Source organism: Nanorana parkeri, unplaced genomic scaffold, assembly GCF_000935625.1.
Source record: "Nanorana parkeri isolate BGI_ZX_2015 unplaced genomic scaffold, ASM93562v1 scaffold153, whole genome shotgun sequence".
NCBI classification, from domain to species: Eukaryota; Metazoa; Chordata; class Amphibia; order Anura; family Dicroglossidae; genus Nanorana; species Nanorana parkeri.
In genome coordinates, this window is record NW_017306421.1 from 1,305,877 (window position 1) to 1,320,400 (window position 14,524).

Below are 14,524 nucleotides of genomic sequence, written 5' to 3' on the forward strand. Positions count from 1 at the left end.
GAATATCTTTAATAAATAATAACTATACTAGGATCCAACTTATAATGAAGCATATTGCAGAATGCAATGTGTCCACTAGGAGGCAGAATCTTCCCAGGATAAACCTCCAGCACCCCAGCAATGTCAGCCATGTTACAAAGTATCATTGAAGAGATTGGTGAAATATATATTTCTATTCCACAGCCCAAAACCGAATTCTACTGATTCTATTCTTCATTTGTTTATTTGTATATGTATAAACCTAATGAATGACGGTGTGGTGTATGTTATACCTAAAATTATTACTGAATAATAATAAAAACGTCATTTCAGCTATTACAGCAGATTATGTTGATGCCTATACACTACAGATTTGAAAGATCTGGCAAAAAAGACTTGTATGAAAAATAAGACCAGAGTTGTGTATCACATGTGCACCTTGCTCATTATGCAGAATAATACCATCAGCTAAAGAGGACTACAAATCCCAGCAATACATTATACAGCAATATCAAAATGTAAACTGGCTATGGAGGACTACAAATCCCAGCAATGCATTATACATCAATGCAGAATAATATGAAGCTACATCCTCTGTGCTGCTCTGGGGTGCTGGCCCTATGTCTCCAGCAGAGGATCCTAGGTGGCTGTGCGGGGTCCATGGTGGGCTGTGAGGACTCTCAGGTGGGCCATGCAGGATCTATGGTGGGCTGTGCAGACTCTCAGGTGGCCTATGCGGGGTCTATAGTGGGTTGTGCAGGGTCTTAGAAGGGCTGTGTGGTCTCACCAGGGGTCTCGGTTGGTCTTCTGTGCAGGTGGCGTGGATGGACAGGAAGGAGATTTTCAGGCGGCGCTGTAAACAGACGCCACAATTCACAGAAGGGCTGCGGGGACCTTGCTGGGGACCCTCCCTGTTAACCTCAGCATCTGTTTACAGCGCTGCCTTCGGGTTAAAAATGTAAAGCGCTGGTATCGGCACATTTTTACGAGTACTTGTGAAAACACCCAGTATCAGCACTGATAACGATACCGCTATCGGTGCATCCCTAGTATAAACTACCAGGGATAGACAACTCTGGCCCTCCAGCCATGCTTTAACTACAAATCCCAGCATGCCTCTACCTCTGGGAGCCATGCCTGTAACTGTCAGTCTTGCAAAACCTCATAGAACTTGTAGTTCCACAATAGCTGGATGGCCGGAGTTGCCCGTCCCTGCACTACACATATGCCACAGACCGCATACCCACAAAATATGCTTCAATTACTGTGCCACAAGAGAAAGGGCCAAGTACATATAACCCTCAGCCCAATCATTATTAATCTTTGTTTTGTATAGAGTGGGGAAGGTTAGAACCCCTGTCAGGTTTTTACTCATTTCTAGTTCTGAGATTTGCCCTCACTTTCTATCCTGTTGACAAAGTGTACCAGACCAGTGAGGGGAACTCTCCAACAGCAACACAGGCAGAAATATTTTTTTTCTTTAATAGGATACAGGTAGGCTGGAACCTCAGTCATATTTTTTCTCTGCCCCATTGCAGATTTTCCCCAACTTTATATATATATATTTTTTAAACATTTTCTTTCCGCTTAACTTTATTGCTTTCACAAAGGGGCTAACAAGCCCCTATGTGATAGCCTTTGGAGGTGACAGGTTCTCTTTATTTAGACATCCGGGGACTATTAGACATCTGGTGCCTCTCCCTGTCATCCAACTTTATTGAAAAGTCACAACTGACACTTTTTTTTTGGTCAGTTTTATCAGCCACAATGTGGTGTGATGAGGTTGTATTGCGTTGTACCACACTGTGCTGACAAAAGTATCACGGACCGTGCTTTTTTTCCCCGCACACACCACCACAGTGCAGTGCTGTGAACTGGGCTGATTGTAAACAAGGCGATTTGCCAGCACTGCCCCAACCCTCCTGGTGTGAATGGGCCCTTATTCCCACCTCTCCGATGGCCTGTATCTCCCACCTCTCCTCCAGCCTACATTAGCCTCTTGGGCATTCAACATCATTACAGGCCTAGAAGTGGTGTAGGGGTTGGAGGAAGGAGCCAGGACAGGACACAGACATCAGACTATTTCAGAAGTGTCGGGTCTTAGTTGTCATTCACACCAGTTTGTTGTGGTAGTGTGTGCACTGCTGTGTACTAAACGCACATTACTTGCGCTGTAGAGCCATAGTGCAATTCATTGTGAATGGCACCCCAATGCCCCGATATGCACTATAACATGCGGTAACACATTACTCTGAGCTGCAGTGCACTGACCAAACTTGCTGCAGGTTCTAGTTTCAGTCCACTGGGACGTGTTGGGAGTCCGTTCACAATAACAGGTAGCCTTAATGCGGCCCCAATCACACCTAGGCATAGCATGAATTCACTTATAGTCTCACGTTTTTTTTTCCGTCCAGTGTGTGACGCGCATCTCATTGATTTCAACGGGTGCCACATGCATGTCAAACACAGGAAAAGCTCATGCAGCGCAATCTGCCACATGTAGGGTTGCCACCTTTTCTTCAAGCCAAACCCGAACACTCTAGCGACGCGCATACATTTTTTGGGGAGAATAAGTCGTAGCTTATTCATATGTACATAGCGCCGCCCATTCATATGTAAATATCACAGTTGAGGGTTTGACGCGTTCTGCAAACCTGCATCAAGGTGCGCATTCTTGTGTGCGTTCGCGGAACACCTAGGTGTGAACTGGGACTAACATGACAATGTTTGTGCCCTACTCACAGCACAACACAAGGGCGCTTATGGAGGCTACACTGCAGGAATGAAGGGAAAGCAGGAGCCACAGGTGAATACAATGGCTCTTCTCTTGAAAGGAACTTTCAGGCACGGTCTCTTTAATGCAGATTTCTGCTTCCTTATATAAACTTTGTGGCTACAGCTGCTGTAATTCAGTGACAGACACAATGACAGACCGCTGACTAGAAGCCGAGACACCCTCGTCACGTGCTGCTCATTGATTGTCAATACAATGTTTAACTTTAACACGACGTAATCTAATGTGCGGAGGCTCAGTTACTATAGCTACCACTACAGCCAATCCTCCACTGAGCCCACGCATGGCCTGAGCGTCACCAGCGTCCTATTGGCTGAATGGAGGCGTGGCCTTACAATCTGTCACCTGATTGGTCGCAGCATCTAATAACCCTGTAGGAAGAGTTGACATGAGCTGATCTGAATTTAAAGAGACAGCGCCGTGACAGTGCAGGCACAGGGGTTCCCCCCATTCAGGTATGTGTATGGAGGAAACTTTGTTCATAGGGAGCATGGTGGGCACACTTTGTGTTACTGTACATGGCAGAGCTGTATAGATGGAAAGGTTGGACATTGCCCTGTATGGTATATGGGGGAGAGTATGCTGGTCACCTCCTGTCCTGGTTCCAGGAAGTGTTACTGATAACACTGCTTGCTTCCATGTATTATATGTCTTTGAGGGTCGGAGATGGTATTGCAATGGGGGCACTATTACAGTGAAGTGTAGGAGGTAAAGGGCACCTGTTATTGTTACCAGTCTTCTGAAAATGCCTGCTGCCTGGCCTAAATACACCAGAGTCACAGGTATGGTACATGCGTGCCGGAATTCCTATTCTCTATCCTTGTTGTGGGTCCAGGACTCACAAAATGTTGAAAAGCCCTGACCCCATAGTTCTCTTTTTAAGGAATATAATGGGGGTTGGCAGTGTTTTGTGTCTATAGCTGGAGTTCTGCTTTAAATTACACTAACACTCTGAAAAGAAGAGGTCAGCTATGGCAGCCTATACAGTGTAATTTAAAGCAGAACTCCAGCTATAGGCACAAAACACTGCCAACCCCCATTCTATTCCTTAAAGGAGAACTATTGGGCCATAGTTCTAAGGGTAACGGGAGGACACAAACTAGCGTCCTCCCGTCACCCAAAGCTCAGTATATATATATATATATATACACATACAGTAAATATGCGTTGATGTGCTGTTCTGGCATGCACTCTTTCGGCACCAGGCTCGAGGTCAGCTACCTTGACCAGGCTGTCACCAACAGCTCAAGGTCAGCTACCAACAATCAGAGGCTGGTAGGACGGGCTACCGATTATGTCATCACTGTCAACAGGTGCCCTTGCTACTGTCACACCCACTTAAAGGGCCCAATAGCAGCAATGGGTTAAATCATACCTGGCATTTTTTAGGAGCCGGTGGGCCTGAGATTGGGGGTGTGGCAGGGCTAATAGTGGCACATTAAGAGCCACGCTAAAGGGAAATAGTGGGGACACTCTGCACTGATGGGGCAATGGTGACCAGAGTCAGTCAAGGCAGCTTTGCCAGGGTAATGTCCCATATTTCACAGCATGCATTGCCCGATGCTCTGATGTGTTGAGTTCTATCTGGAGATTAGAGCTGCAGGCAGAGGGCAAGAGGCAGCGGGTGCACAAAACCTGACTTTATATCAGCACTCCTGTTGTTCCCTCCTCTGCACAATGCAATCAGGCCAATAGTAGCGGCAATACCAGTGTGACAGCTTGCTGTAATGGCAGGTTCAGCCACTGTTGTGACAGTGCCGCCTATAGGCATGGTAGAGCCTGAGAAAACCACTGGCACCCCGGAGACCTGGAAAGCAACCAGAAAGAATAGGTTACCAGCACTCAAAATGATTTCAAATAGATAAGGAAAGCAACCACACATTCCAGAGAGTTTCCAGGTGCACCCTAAATCTTATGGCCTGTCACATGGCATAGGTGGTCCTTATTAATAAACAGAATGGTCACTGGCTGAGAGCCCAGACTGGTGTGATGACACAACCATAAGAGGTGTGTCCATGACGGCTCGGGCTCAGCAGGTGTGTCTATGACAGCCTGGGCACACAAGAAGTGGCTTGGATGTCACCACTTTACCTACGTTTATAGGATGAAATGTTTGTTCCAGCAAGCTGGCCATCTTACAGCGCTTAACATAGTTGCACATTCACATCAGTCCCTGCCCTCAAGGAGCTTACAATCTAAAGGTGCCCATACACTGCACGATCCTTGTACGAGAATCGCGGGAAATCCCGCGATCGTACGAGAATCGTGCAGTGTATGGAAGGCGTGCAACCGTTTCTACTGTACGGTCGCACGTCTTCCGTCGAACCGGCAGGCTAGAAAACCCGCCGGGAATCGTACGATTCTCGGCGAGTTAGTGGCCTGCTGGTTCGACAACTGCCGAACAGGCCGGTGTGCGCACGCCCCTCATTGCAGTCATCGTAAGCCCGCCCCTCAGGGGGGCGGGCTTGCGATGATCGCAAGTACGATCTGCCTGTCCAAGATGGGCAGATCGTACGTTTTTTTAAAAGTACTTTACAACTCTGGCAAGACAAAAGTCCTGCGAGGGTTGTAGAGTGTATGGGCACCTTAAGGTCCCTATCTCGCATGCATACATAGAGGGCCAATTTAGACAGGAGCCAATTAACCTTCCAGCTTGTCTTTGGAGTGTAGGAGGAAACCGGAGTACCCCCACGCAAGCACAGGGAGATCATGCAAACTCCTTGCAGATAGAGACCTGGCTAGGATTCAAACCAGGGACCCCCAGTGCTGCACCGCAGAAGCACTAACCACCATGCCACATCCATATTGTACTGCTAAAATGGCCTGGATAGAAGTGATCAGCAGGGTCCATTGTTCTTTCTTTCTATTTTTCCTTGCCTCTGGGTTTTAAATGGAATCTGTTGCTTTGCCCATTCAGGATAAAGTGACCGATTCGATTAAAAGCTCACTAATACCTCACTGCCCCATTTGCCTATGAGACCCTTGAGCTTAAACCCTATGTTGCATTGTGTTGAAGCTTACACAGGCTTAATGAACTTTTCTGCAAAACCACGTGATCATTTTTGGGCCTGGCACTGCATCCTAAAGGTACCCATACACCGCACGATTATCGTACGATTTTCGTATGCGATCGCGTTTTCGTATGATAATCGCAAAGTTGATTGGGAGTCCACAACCGAAAATACTGTACAACCTTTACGACGTTCGTCCTTCCGGCATGCTAGAAAACTTCAGTCGAACGTAGGATTTTTGGCGGGTTAGTGGCGTGGTTGTACAACAAAATTTGTACGATGGAAACAACGCAAGCGCAAATGAAACAATTTTCTCTAAATCACAGCCAATCCTCTAATTAGCGGTTGGTACGAACAATATTCACAGGTCTGTGCATGATGGAATTTGCGAGGCCCCAGAAAGACAAATGGAGTAGCAGGGGAGTGTCTTCAAAGTGTGTGTGTGATTGCTTTTCATGAGAACCTGTCACTTTGCCCTGAATGGCTAAGGCCCATTTCACACGGTGTTCTGATCAGGTCTGCTTGCCAGATTTTTAGACAGACCAGATCAGAAGTGCAATGGTATTGCCCTGATTCGGTAAAGCATCATGCTTCCAACTTTGCAAAGACTCCTGTGTGATAGAAGTGGACGAAGTCAGAGATAAGAGCACAGTTCTTAACCCTTGCAGTGGGGCTACTATTGCACTGCAAGGGTTAAGGGGGAACTATGGGGTTAGTGTTTTCTCCCATAGTTCTCCTAAGGGTTACGGGAGGACACAAACTAGCGTCCTCCTGTGACCCAAAACTTAGTATACAGCGAGCTACAGCGAGCTGTATACAGAGACCGCCGCAGCCGCGGTTGATCCCGACTTTACTGTCGAGATTCACCCAGCTGCGTGAGTGACAGCTGGCTCGGCCTATCTAGAGGCAGAGCCAGCTGTACCCGCCCCCTCCCCTCTCCGTTCCTCCAGTCAGCGCTGGAGGATCGGAGAGGGGAGGTGGGGGGGGGGAATCCTTATGGGGAGTCGTGAGTGACAGTCACGGCTCTCTGCAGGGAGATGATCGAGCGACTATGCGCTCGCTCACTTCCCGATCTATTGAGCCGACGTGTGACACTTTCATTGTCACACGTTGGCTCCAACTACCGTATGAGGATGAGTGATTTTCACTCACCTCCTAGTTCTTCTTTAACACAGGGCATGCTGTGACAGTTTATTTTTACTCTTTATTGTGTTTTTGCCTTGAGTGACCACCTCTGGAACCTTATAGTCACATCCAACAGAAGAACTGAAATGGTTGTTTTGCAAAGTTCTTTATAGTTACAACAAAAGTCATCCATCATAGCTTGATCTTTACTAAACCCTATCACAGTATTTTGCAGTCGAGCTTTGATGGTAGTGTTGCATGCTTTCTGTGTGTGGTTGGCTATTTCTGAAAGCATGCATTCTAATTTGTGTGATGGTGTCTCTAACCATAAGGATGAGGCCTGACTGCTTGATAACCATAACTCTGCACTTTACTCCACTCGCTAAACATACAAGGCAAAGGTTAAATATACGTTATCACTAGCAGATACTAAGGAGTCTATATATCACAAAGTTACTGCGTGAATGTATCTGCATTTAGGCAAAAGTTGTGAATAATACCCTTGTGAATGGTTTTTAATATGTGGGAAATGTTATTTTCCGATGTTGAAGTTTTTTGCAGGGAGAAAGAAACATTCATTTGGTCGTATACAGTTTGTTCCAACGATGTCAAATCGGATGTAATTAAAATGTGTTCACTGCTGAACATGTTTTTGTATGGATTTCTTTGTTGAAACCAAGTGAAAATAGTCTAAGAACATTCAACCATAAGACAAAATAGTCTAAGAACATTCGATCGTAAGAGAAAACTGCTTAAAGGAGAACTATGAGGTGAGTGCTTTTCACTCACCTCATAGTTCTAGCCGACCTGTGACAATGAGACTGTCACAGGTCGGCTCAGTAGATCGGGAGGTGAGCGAACATATACCGGCGTTCGCTCACCTCTCGATCCTATCACGTCTCTGTGCCGTGACAAGGGAGGGGCTGGATTCCCCCCTCCCCGCTCCGATCTGCCAGTGCTGACTGGCGGATCGGACGGGGGAGGGGGCGGGTACAGCTGGCTCTGCCTCCTAGATAGGCAGAGCCAGCTGTCACTCGCACAGCTGGGCGGATATCGATGCCGGGATCCGCTCCGGCGTCTCAGTATACCGCGAGCTGTAGCTCGCGGTATATTGAGCTTAGGGTAACGGGAGGACGCTAGTAAAAGCCCTGACACCATAGTTCTCCTTTAAGAATGTTTGATTTTGTCCCGTTCACACAACACTTACAGCTTTATACATTGTGCGGGAAAATCCCTAAAACTGAGTGAATTCTGGTTATTTCACACAGAATGACCTACATGCAGTTTTACTGGACGAATAGCTATGTGAATTTTGTATAAATAGACTCCTAACTGTGGGGACAAAGTTTACTATTGCTGGTAAAAAGATATACACAGATATATTACATGGAGCAGTCTGCACAAGTATCTAATGGTAACCGATGGTAAAATGAGTGAAAAATGTACTGAGGAAATATGTGGCCTGCCATTGCGGGCTTCTTCTGAAAATGCTAGTTGTTTAGTTATGCTGAATCAACGGCTTCAGGGCCCCAGTATAAATAAGGACAAAAGGGGCAGTTGACTACGGCCCACATGTCTGAGGGCCCATCACGGAACTGCCAGTGGGCCTCCTGTTTTCTGGGTCTCAGGTCACTACGGTTGCAGATGCATGAGTAGGTACAATCACTTCCTGTCCTGGTGACCACGCAGCAAGGCAGGGGGATAGGGTTGTCTCTTTCAAAGAAAATCTGTAAGCCAAGTAAATATATGTTTAAGTAAACATAAAGTAAAAGTCCTGGGCACAAGCAGACCCAAGATTTTCATTATTATTATCATCAATTATTATTATTAGTCAACAAATCCTCCTATATGCCTCTCTCATTTAGTTTTAGATTTTACAAGATCCTTAGTTTTCCAGACCTATTGTTAAGATCCACCAACTGCCACCCTCCCTTATAGTGAAGGTTCCCTTACTGACTACTGATGCAGTCTCATCTAGACAGAGGAATTGCAATTGTCGGTACTTAGCCATGGAGTCAAAAGGAAGTCCAATGTATAAAATGATGCTATTACTGCTGGGACTAATAGTTCTGCAGTTGGTAACTCTACCCACACTGTCTTTATATTGGGTATTAGCATGCTTTTTATATGTAAAAGATGAAATCAGGGCTCTGAATGGTTTCAGTACTTGCAGTATAAAGTTAAAGAGCTCTAACCTTACTCTAATTTTAATGATCAGCATACTTGTTCCAGGGGAGAAATTCAGAAAGTATTGAACTCCAGCAACCAAGCTAGTAACATTTTCAGAAGGGGGTGGCTCAGCATACGCTTCCTTAAGACTGAAAAGTCCTTTGTACATTACTTTCTTGGTGAACATGAATGTCATATTTATAATAAATGGGCTGCCTTAGCGCAATGCATGTTAACGTATGCCATAACGAGTATTTATGTGTGTGCATTAACACACCACAACAGAACACTTAAGTGTAACTTGGCGCGAACAGTTAACTGTCAGATGTGCAAATGGTTAAAGAACATAACAGTGATATAACTTGGGGACTGGCTGTATTAACAATTGATGGTAATATATATATGTATTTTTTTCCCTAAACTCTAGGTCTTTATCATTGCAAATATAGTGGCATAAATAAAGATGGCGGACAAGATTAAAACTCCAAGGACGAAAGAACTAGAATTTGGGGGGTCCTTGGGTAAGGTTTGGTTTCAAGGCCACAAAGAGTATTGGGAAGATTGTATTTTTTGTTCTTACAGTTGAGTTTTTTCTATGTCTAGGTGCCGTAGCACTTATTTTTCTGTTGCCTGGAACCGTGCTGTACCTTCTGTTGACGTGTAACACTGATGATGCCAGTGTGTTGCGTTTGCCTGGCCCTCTGCCTTCATTGGAATCGTTGTGGAATCCATTTGCTTTGGTGGTTTTACTGGGCTGGGTGTCTCTACAAGCCCTACTGTACATGCTGCCTATGGGAAAGGTACTTAAACATTTTATTATCTTTCTTACCACTGACATTACCAAAATGTGTTAAATAAACATCTTATTAAAATATACACGTTACAGAGAGTAGTGCTGGATAAATCCCAGAACCAGGTAGCCAATCCTACATATTATTATAGCTGGCACCTAACTTTTGAGGTCTTCCCTAGTTGTCAATGGAGCTGGCACCTAAAAACAAATCCTGCTGATTCCTGGATTGGACAGACTGACTCCTGAATTCCATATTCGTTACTCCACCACTGGCATAGTACAGCTTAGGTCAGCATATAAGTTTCCAAGGTATGATACATGAGATACAGTATCTAGACTCAGGGCAGTTGAAGACCTATTTTGTGTGGGGAAAAAGAAAAAATGACAAGAATCTCAATGTATGACAAGTCGGTGCATGTGGGGGAGGCAACTTGCTGCAACATAAAACAAAATGTCCCAGTAGGTACTTGTAGGAACCACATTTGCAGTGACACCCTGATGATGCAGTGAGGATTCTACATGTATTTGTAGATTCATTCATCTTTGACAAAAAGAAAACGGTTGTAATTAGACCAAAGTTGATGGATGGCAGGGTTGAGTGCTAGGAAAGGTGAGAAAATCTCTCTTTGCTAGTCATAACTTATTGAGTTGCATTATAAAAAATCTAGTACATGCTGTATATGCAGTGGGTGTATTGAGCTGATTGCTACTTTCTCTGTGTGCAATGGTAAATAGTAGCTGGGACAGTGCACTAGGACTTTCCTGCTGCATAGAAAACATACGCTTTCTCTATGTCCTAGCCTTTCCTTTTATCCCTCTCTCTTTCATTTATAGATAACATGGGTGAGAGGTACATATGCATACAACCCCTTGATTATACTTCCTATATAATGTTTATTGTTATAATTTTTGGCTGCTCGAGAGGTGTTCTTTTTGTATTGTCATATGTGTACCTTGTCCTACATATACAGTAAATTGTGTTCATTATTGCTTTGTGAACAGATAGCTGAGGGAATTACTTTGAGGGACAACACTCGCCTAAAATACAAAATAAATGGTAAGTTAAACCCATGCAGACTACTTATAATGTATTTAATTTCTGTTTTTTATTTGCCCTTTGGGGTATTTACCCTTCACTTCTGGCCAGTTGCAAATTTGTAGATATCTTAGATTTCTTCGCACTTTCTGACAAATAGTGAGGGTGAATCTTCCCTCTAAAGTTCCCCCCTCTATCCAAAAGTGAGAAAAAGGTTTTTGGCTGCCATCATACTATTACTGCATATATAGGCATCCCAACCTGAAAGAATTAATTTCAGGGAGGTGCCCTCTCCGCATCCCCCCACCATCCACAGGGGGAATTGGGAAGTGGACACCTACCTAAAATGATGGCAGATAGCTGAGAAGCTAATGCTTCCCTTGCTATCTGCTGGTTTTTGTATTCTGACAGCTTCTGCCATCAGAGTAAAAAAAAACAGTATGCTATTGGATATTTCAATTTGCAATAGCCAATGCTGGACTGGCTATTGCTCCCGCCCACTGCTGCTGTCAAGCAGCAGAGGAAGACCCAATAGAGAACTTCAGGTCCACCTCTGCTGATTGACAACAGCAGAGGGCGGGTGCAATAGCCAGCCTGCTATTGCAAATTGAAATAACCAATTGCAATCTTTCTATGCTTTTTTTTTTTTTTTTTATTTACTCTTGACGGCGGCCTTAATGTCAGAATAAAAAAACACAAACAGACAGCAGGGAAAGGCTTACTCTGCTAGATAAAGCAAAGTAATCTTTTCTGGGATAACATGTTTCTCTCCCGGGCATCCAGGAGCTGCTATCTTATAACGGGAGCCGAGACATCCAGGAGAGGTAAGGTGTCTGCATATACTATTAGCAGGGCTCAAAATTTCAAGTCCTAAGCTACTAGCCAGGCCTGAAAAGTTACTCGCCACCAGTTGCCCCACCTAAGATCAGGGTGTGATGCACAGTACAGAGGTCAGTATACAGTAAAGCGGTCAGCGGTCAGTATGTAACGCAGTGCAGAGGTCACAAAGAAAGTACAGGGACTTACAGTTGCCTTGACCTCTTCTTCTCCTGGTGATGGTGGGGGAGCAGCGAGGTTGCCTGCACGTCCAGCCGGCTCCAGGTGCTCTCTCTCCCGCGCAGCAGAAGCCGGCCAACTGCGGTTCTGCAGTCTTCCTCTCCCACCAATGGCAGCTGAGGTGTGCAGAGGAAACTGCTGTGGCACCGAGGAGCCCAATCGAAGAGGGCACAGACGATGGCAGTGGATCTTCTTGTTCTCTTCTCCCCGCCACCGCAGTCTTAAAGAGGTCCCCCTCCCAAAGTATATACTATTACTGCACTCAAATGATTGTTGTGTGATATAGAGACAGTCACCCCCTTGATTATAAAAGCTTCCTATGTGGCAGCAGTGAGCGGAACAGATTTAGTGCCATCTACTTCTGGTCTTTATATATTGTTGTAAACTATTTAAGGAAAAGTGAAAACATTTTGTATACTTTCTTCAATTGGATCCCTATTGTCAATGAAAATAACAGTTGCAGTTGTAGTGCCAAGATAAAACAAAAAGACCATTCAGCCTTATTAAAAATAATGATATGTTAAAAGGAGACGTTCTTTTGAATGACTGAATATAGCTGATTATCATTTTTATGTGCTTTCGTTGTAATGGGAGAGAAGCTAATATACAGTTGGAGCTGAACTACGGCAAAAAAAGAAACAGATAATGAATGACAGATAAGCTCACAAGACAAATGGAAAGTGCTCTAGCTCCTTCCACCGGTGCAGTTATACAGGAGACCGATGCATGACCAAGGCTTCCACCAGCCCTTCATCATTAACAGTAGAAAAAAGTGTTTGTACACGGTTCTGGATCCAGTTAAATTTCTCCTTATTCAAGGTATAAAAGCAAACCTACCAATCCTGCTAAGGCGTTTCAGTCAAAAGAGACCTTACAATGAGCTATGATTATGGCCTGTTTTGGCTGAAACGTGTTAGCAGGACTACTATGTTTGGTTTAATTCCTTGAATAAATAAAGAATATTTTAACTGGATCCAGAACAATGTATAAACACTTTTTTCTACTGATAATGAATGACAGCCAATGTTATTCAACTTTCAGTATTGCTCGTTCTGCGACATTCTGAGAATGGAGTGGCAGCATGTGGGTCCTAATTGTTATGTGACTACTTTAGATGCAGGTAGTGGCCTGCAGAGTTTCTTTTATTAGAAAAATATGTAGTTTGTGTCTACACTTTATAATAGTATCCTGATCCTCTGATGATTCTTCTCTGTCTACAGCGTTTCAAGCCTCCTTGGTGACTGCCATTGTGACAGGAGTGGCGGTGGTGCTCCGGCTGCCCTTCTCATATGTGTATGATCACTTCCTTCAGTTTGCTGTGGCCTCTGCACTGTTATCTCTGGCGCTAAGCTTTTTCCTTTACATTAAATCACTGACGGCACAGGAATCTGCACTGGCGCCAGGTGGAAATTCAGGTACACTCAACACACACTTTGCACAGAGACAATATGACTAAATTGAAGTTGTGGTCCGAGCCTTAACAAGTAAGTGATACCCTGCCGCCCCCCCCTCGCCCCCCCCAATGGCCTGTGGTGTGCCTTGGCCTTCTCAGGTCAGTATGCCTAAAAGGGGGCATACTCTGAATGTAAATGAAATGAATTAAATGAATGAAAGCAAGGGGAATGGGCGGGTGGGGACGTTCGTGACCCGCCGACGTGAATCCCCTGTGAGCCGTGCCGACTTTAAAGGCACAGGCTCCTCCCACAAATCCAGGCTAGCCTTCGGCCAGCCTTCAAACTTGTTCCATAAAGACTCCCCATTCCTTCCTCTGGGAAAAGGAGTTCTGGTGATAACGTGTCTGTTAATCACAGTAGTACCTTTTTATATCAGGATGCCTGCATAATGTTTGTTACTTGTAGCATCCAGTCTTCTGCAGCTGACAATTTCTAGTGCAGAAAAAAAAGGACCTGACTTATTACTATGGACAACTCCAACATTTCTTTCAAGCATTTTTTTAAACTTGAGATTCATTTCCTCTTTTATTGATATGTCATTTTTGTGCTTTGATTAAGGTAATGCTTTATATGACTTTTTCATTGGACATGAGTTGAACCCTCGGATTGGCTCCTTTGATCTGAAATATTTCTGTGAACTTCGTCCTGGGCTCATTGGATGGGTGAGTATTGAGGTCTTTTTTATTTGTTTCCTCTGTATTCAAGCCGAAATATTGTTCTTCAAGATATGAATGGAATAACACGCAGCATGCTACTGATTCAGGGAAGGAGGGAAAGATCGACTTCCATTCTTGGTGCTTACAGTTTCTGACATATTAAATGTTACTTTTCAGTGTTTGATCAACCTGTGCTTCCTGATGAAGGAGATTGAGCTTCGTGGCTCTCCTTCCCTTTCTATGATCTTGGTGTGTGGATTCCAAGCACTTTATGTCATGGATGCTCTTTGGCATGAGGTTAGTCTGTATTTACTATTCTTTTTTTCTTTTTTTAACTCTTCCCCCTCCACTACACTTAGAAATTAAAATAAACAAAACAAATATATATATATATATATATATATATATATATATATATATATATACACACACATATATATATTTATCACAC

The 14,524-nt window shown here is 44.3% G+C and overlaps 1 protein-coding gene across 2 annotated transcripts in view; it reads left to right on the forward strand.

The window, feature by feature from the left end:
* Window positions 1-9,512: 9,512 nt before the first annotated feature.
* The window catches only part of TM7SF2 (transmembrane 7 superfamily member 2), a 12,940-nt gene continuing 7,928 nt past the window's right edge, over window positions 9,513-14,524 (forward strand). For both annotated transcript variants that reach the window (XM_018554304.1, XM_018554305.1), the window contains exons 1-6: window positions 9,513-9,599; window positions 9,682-9,878; window positions 10,874-10,928; window positions 13,184-13,378; window positions 13,976-14,079; window positions 14,251-14,370. In XM_018554304.1, the coding sequence (XP_018409806.1) occupies window positions 9,542-9,599; window positions 9,682-9,878; window positions 10,874-10,928; window positions 13,184-13,378; window positions 13,976-14,079; window positions 14,251-14,370 (729 nt within the window). In that variant the 5' untranslated portion in view covers window positions 9,513-9,541. The remainder of the gene's footprint in view (window positions 9,600-9,681; window positions 9,879-10,873; window positions 10,929-13,183; window positions 13,379-13,975; window positions 14,080-14,250; window positions 14,371-14,524) is intronic.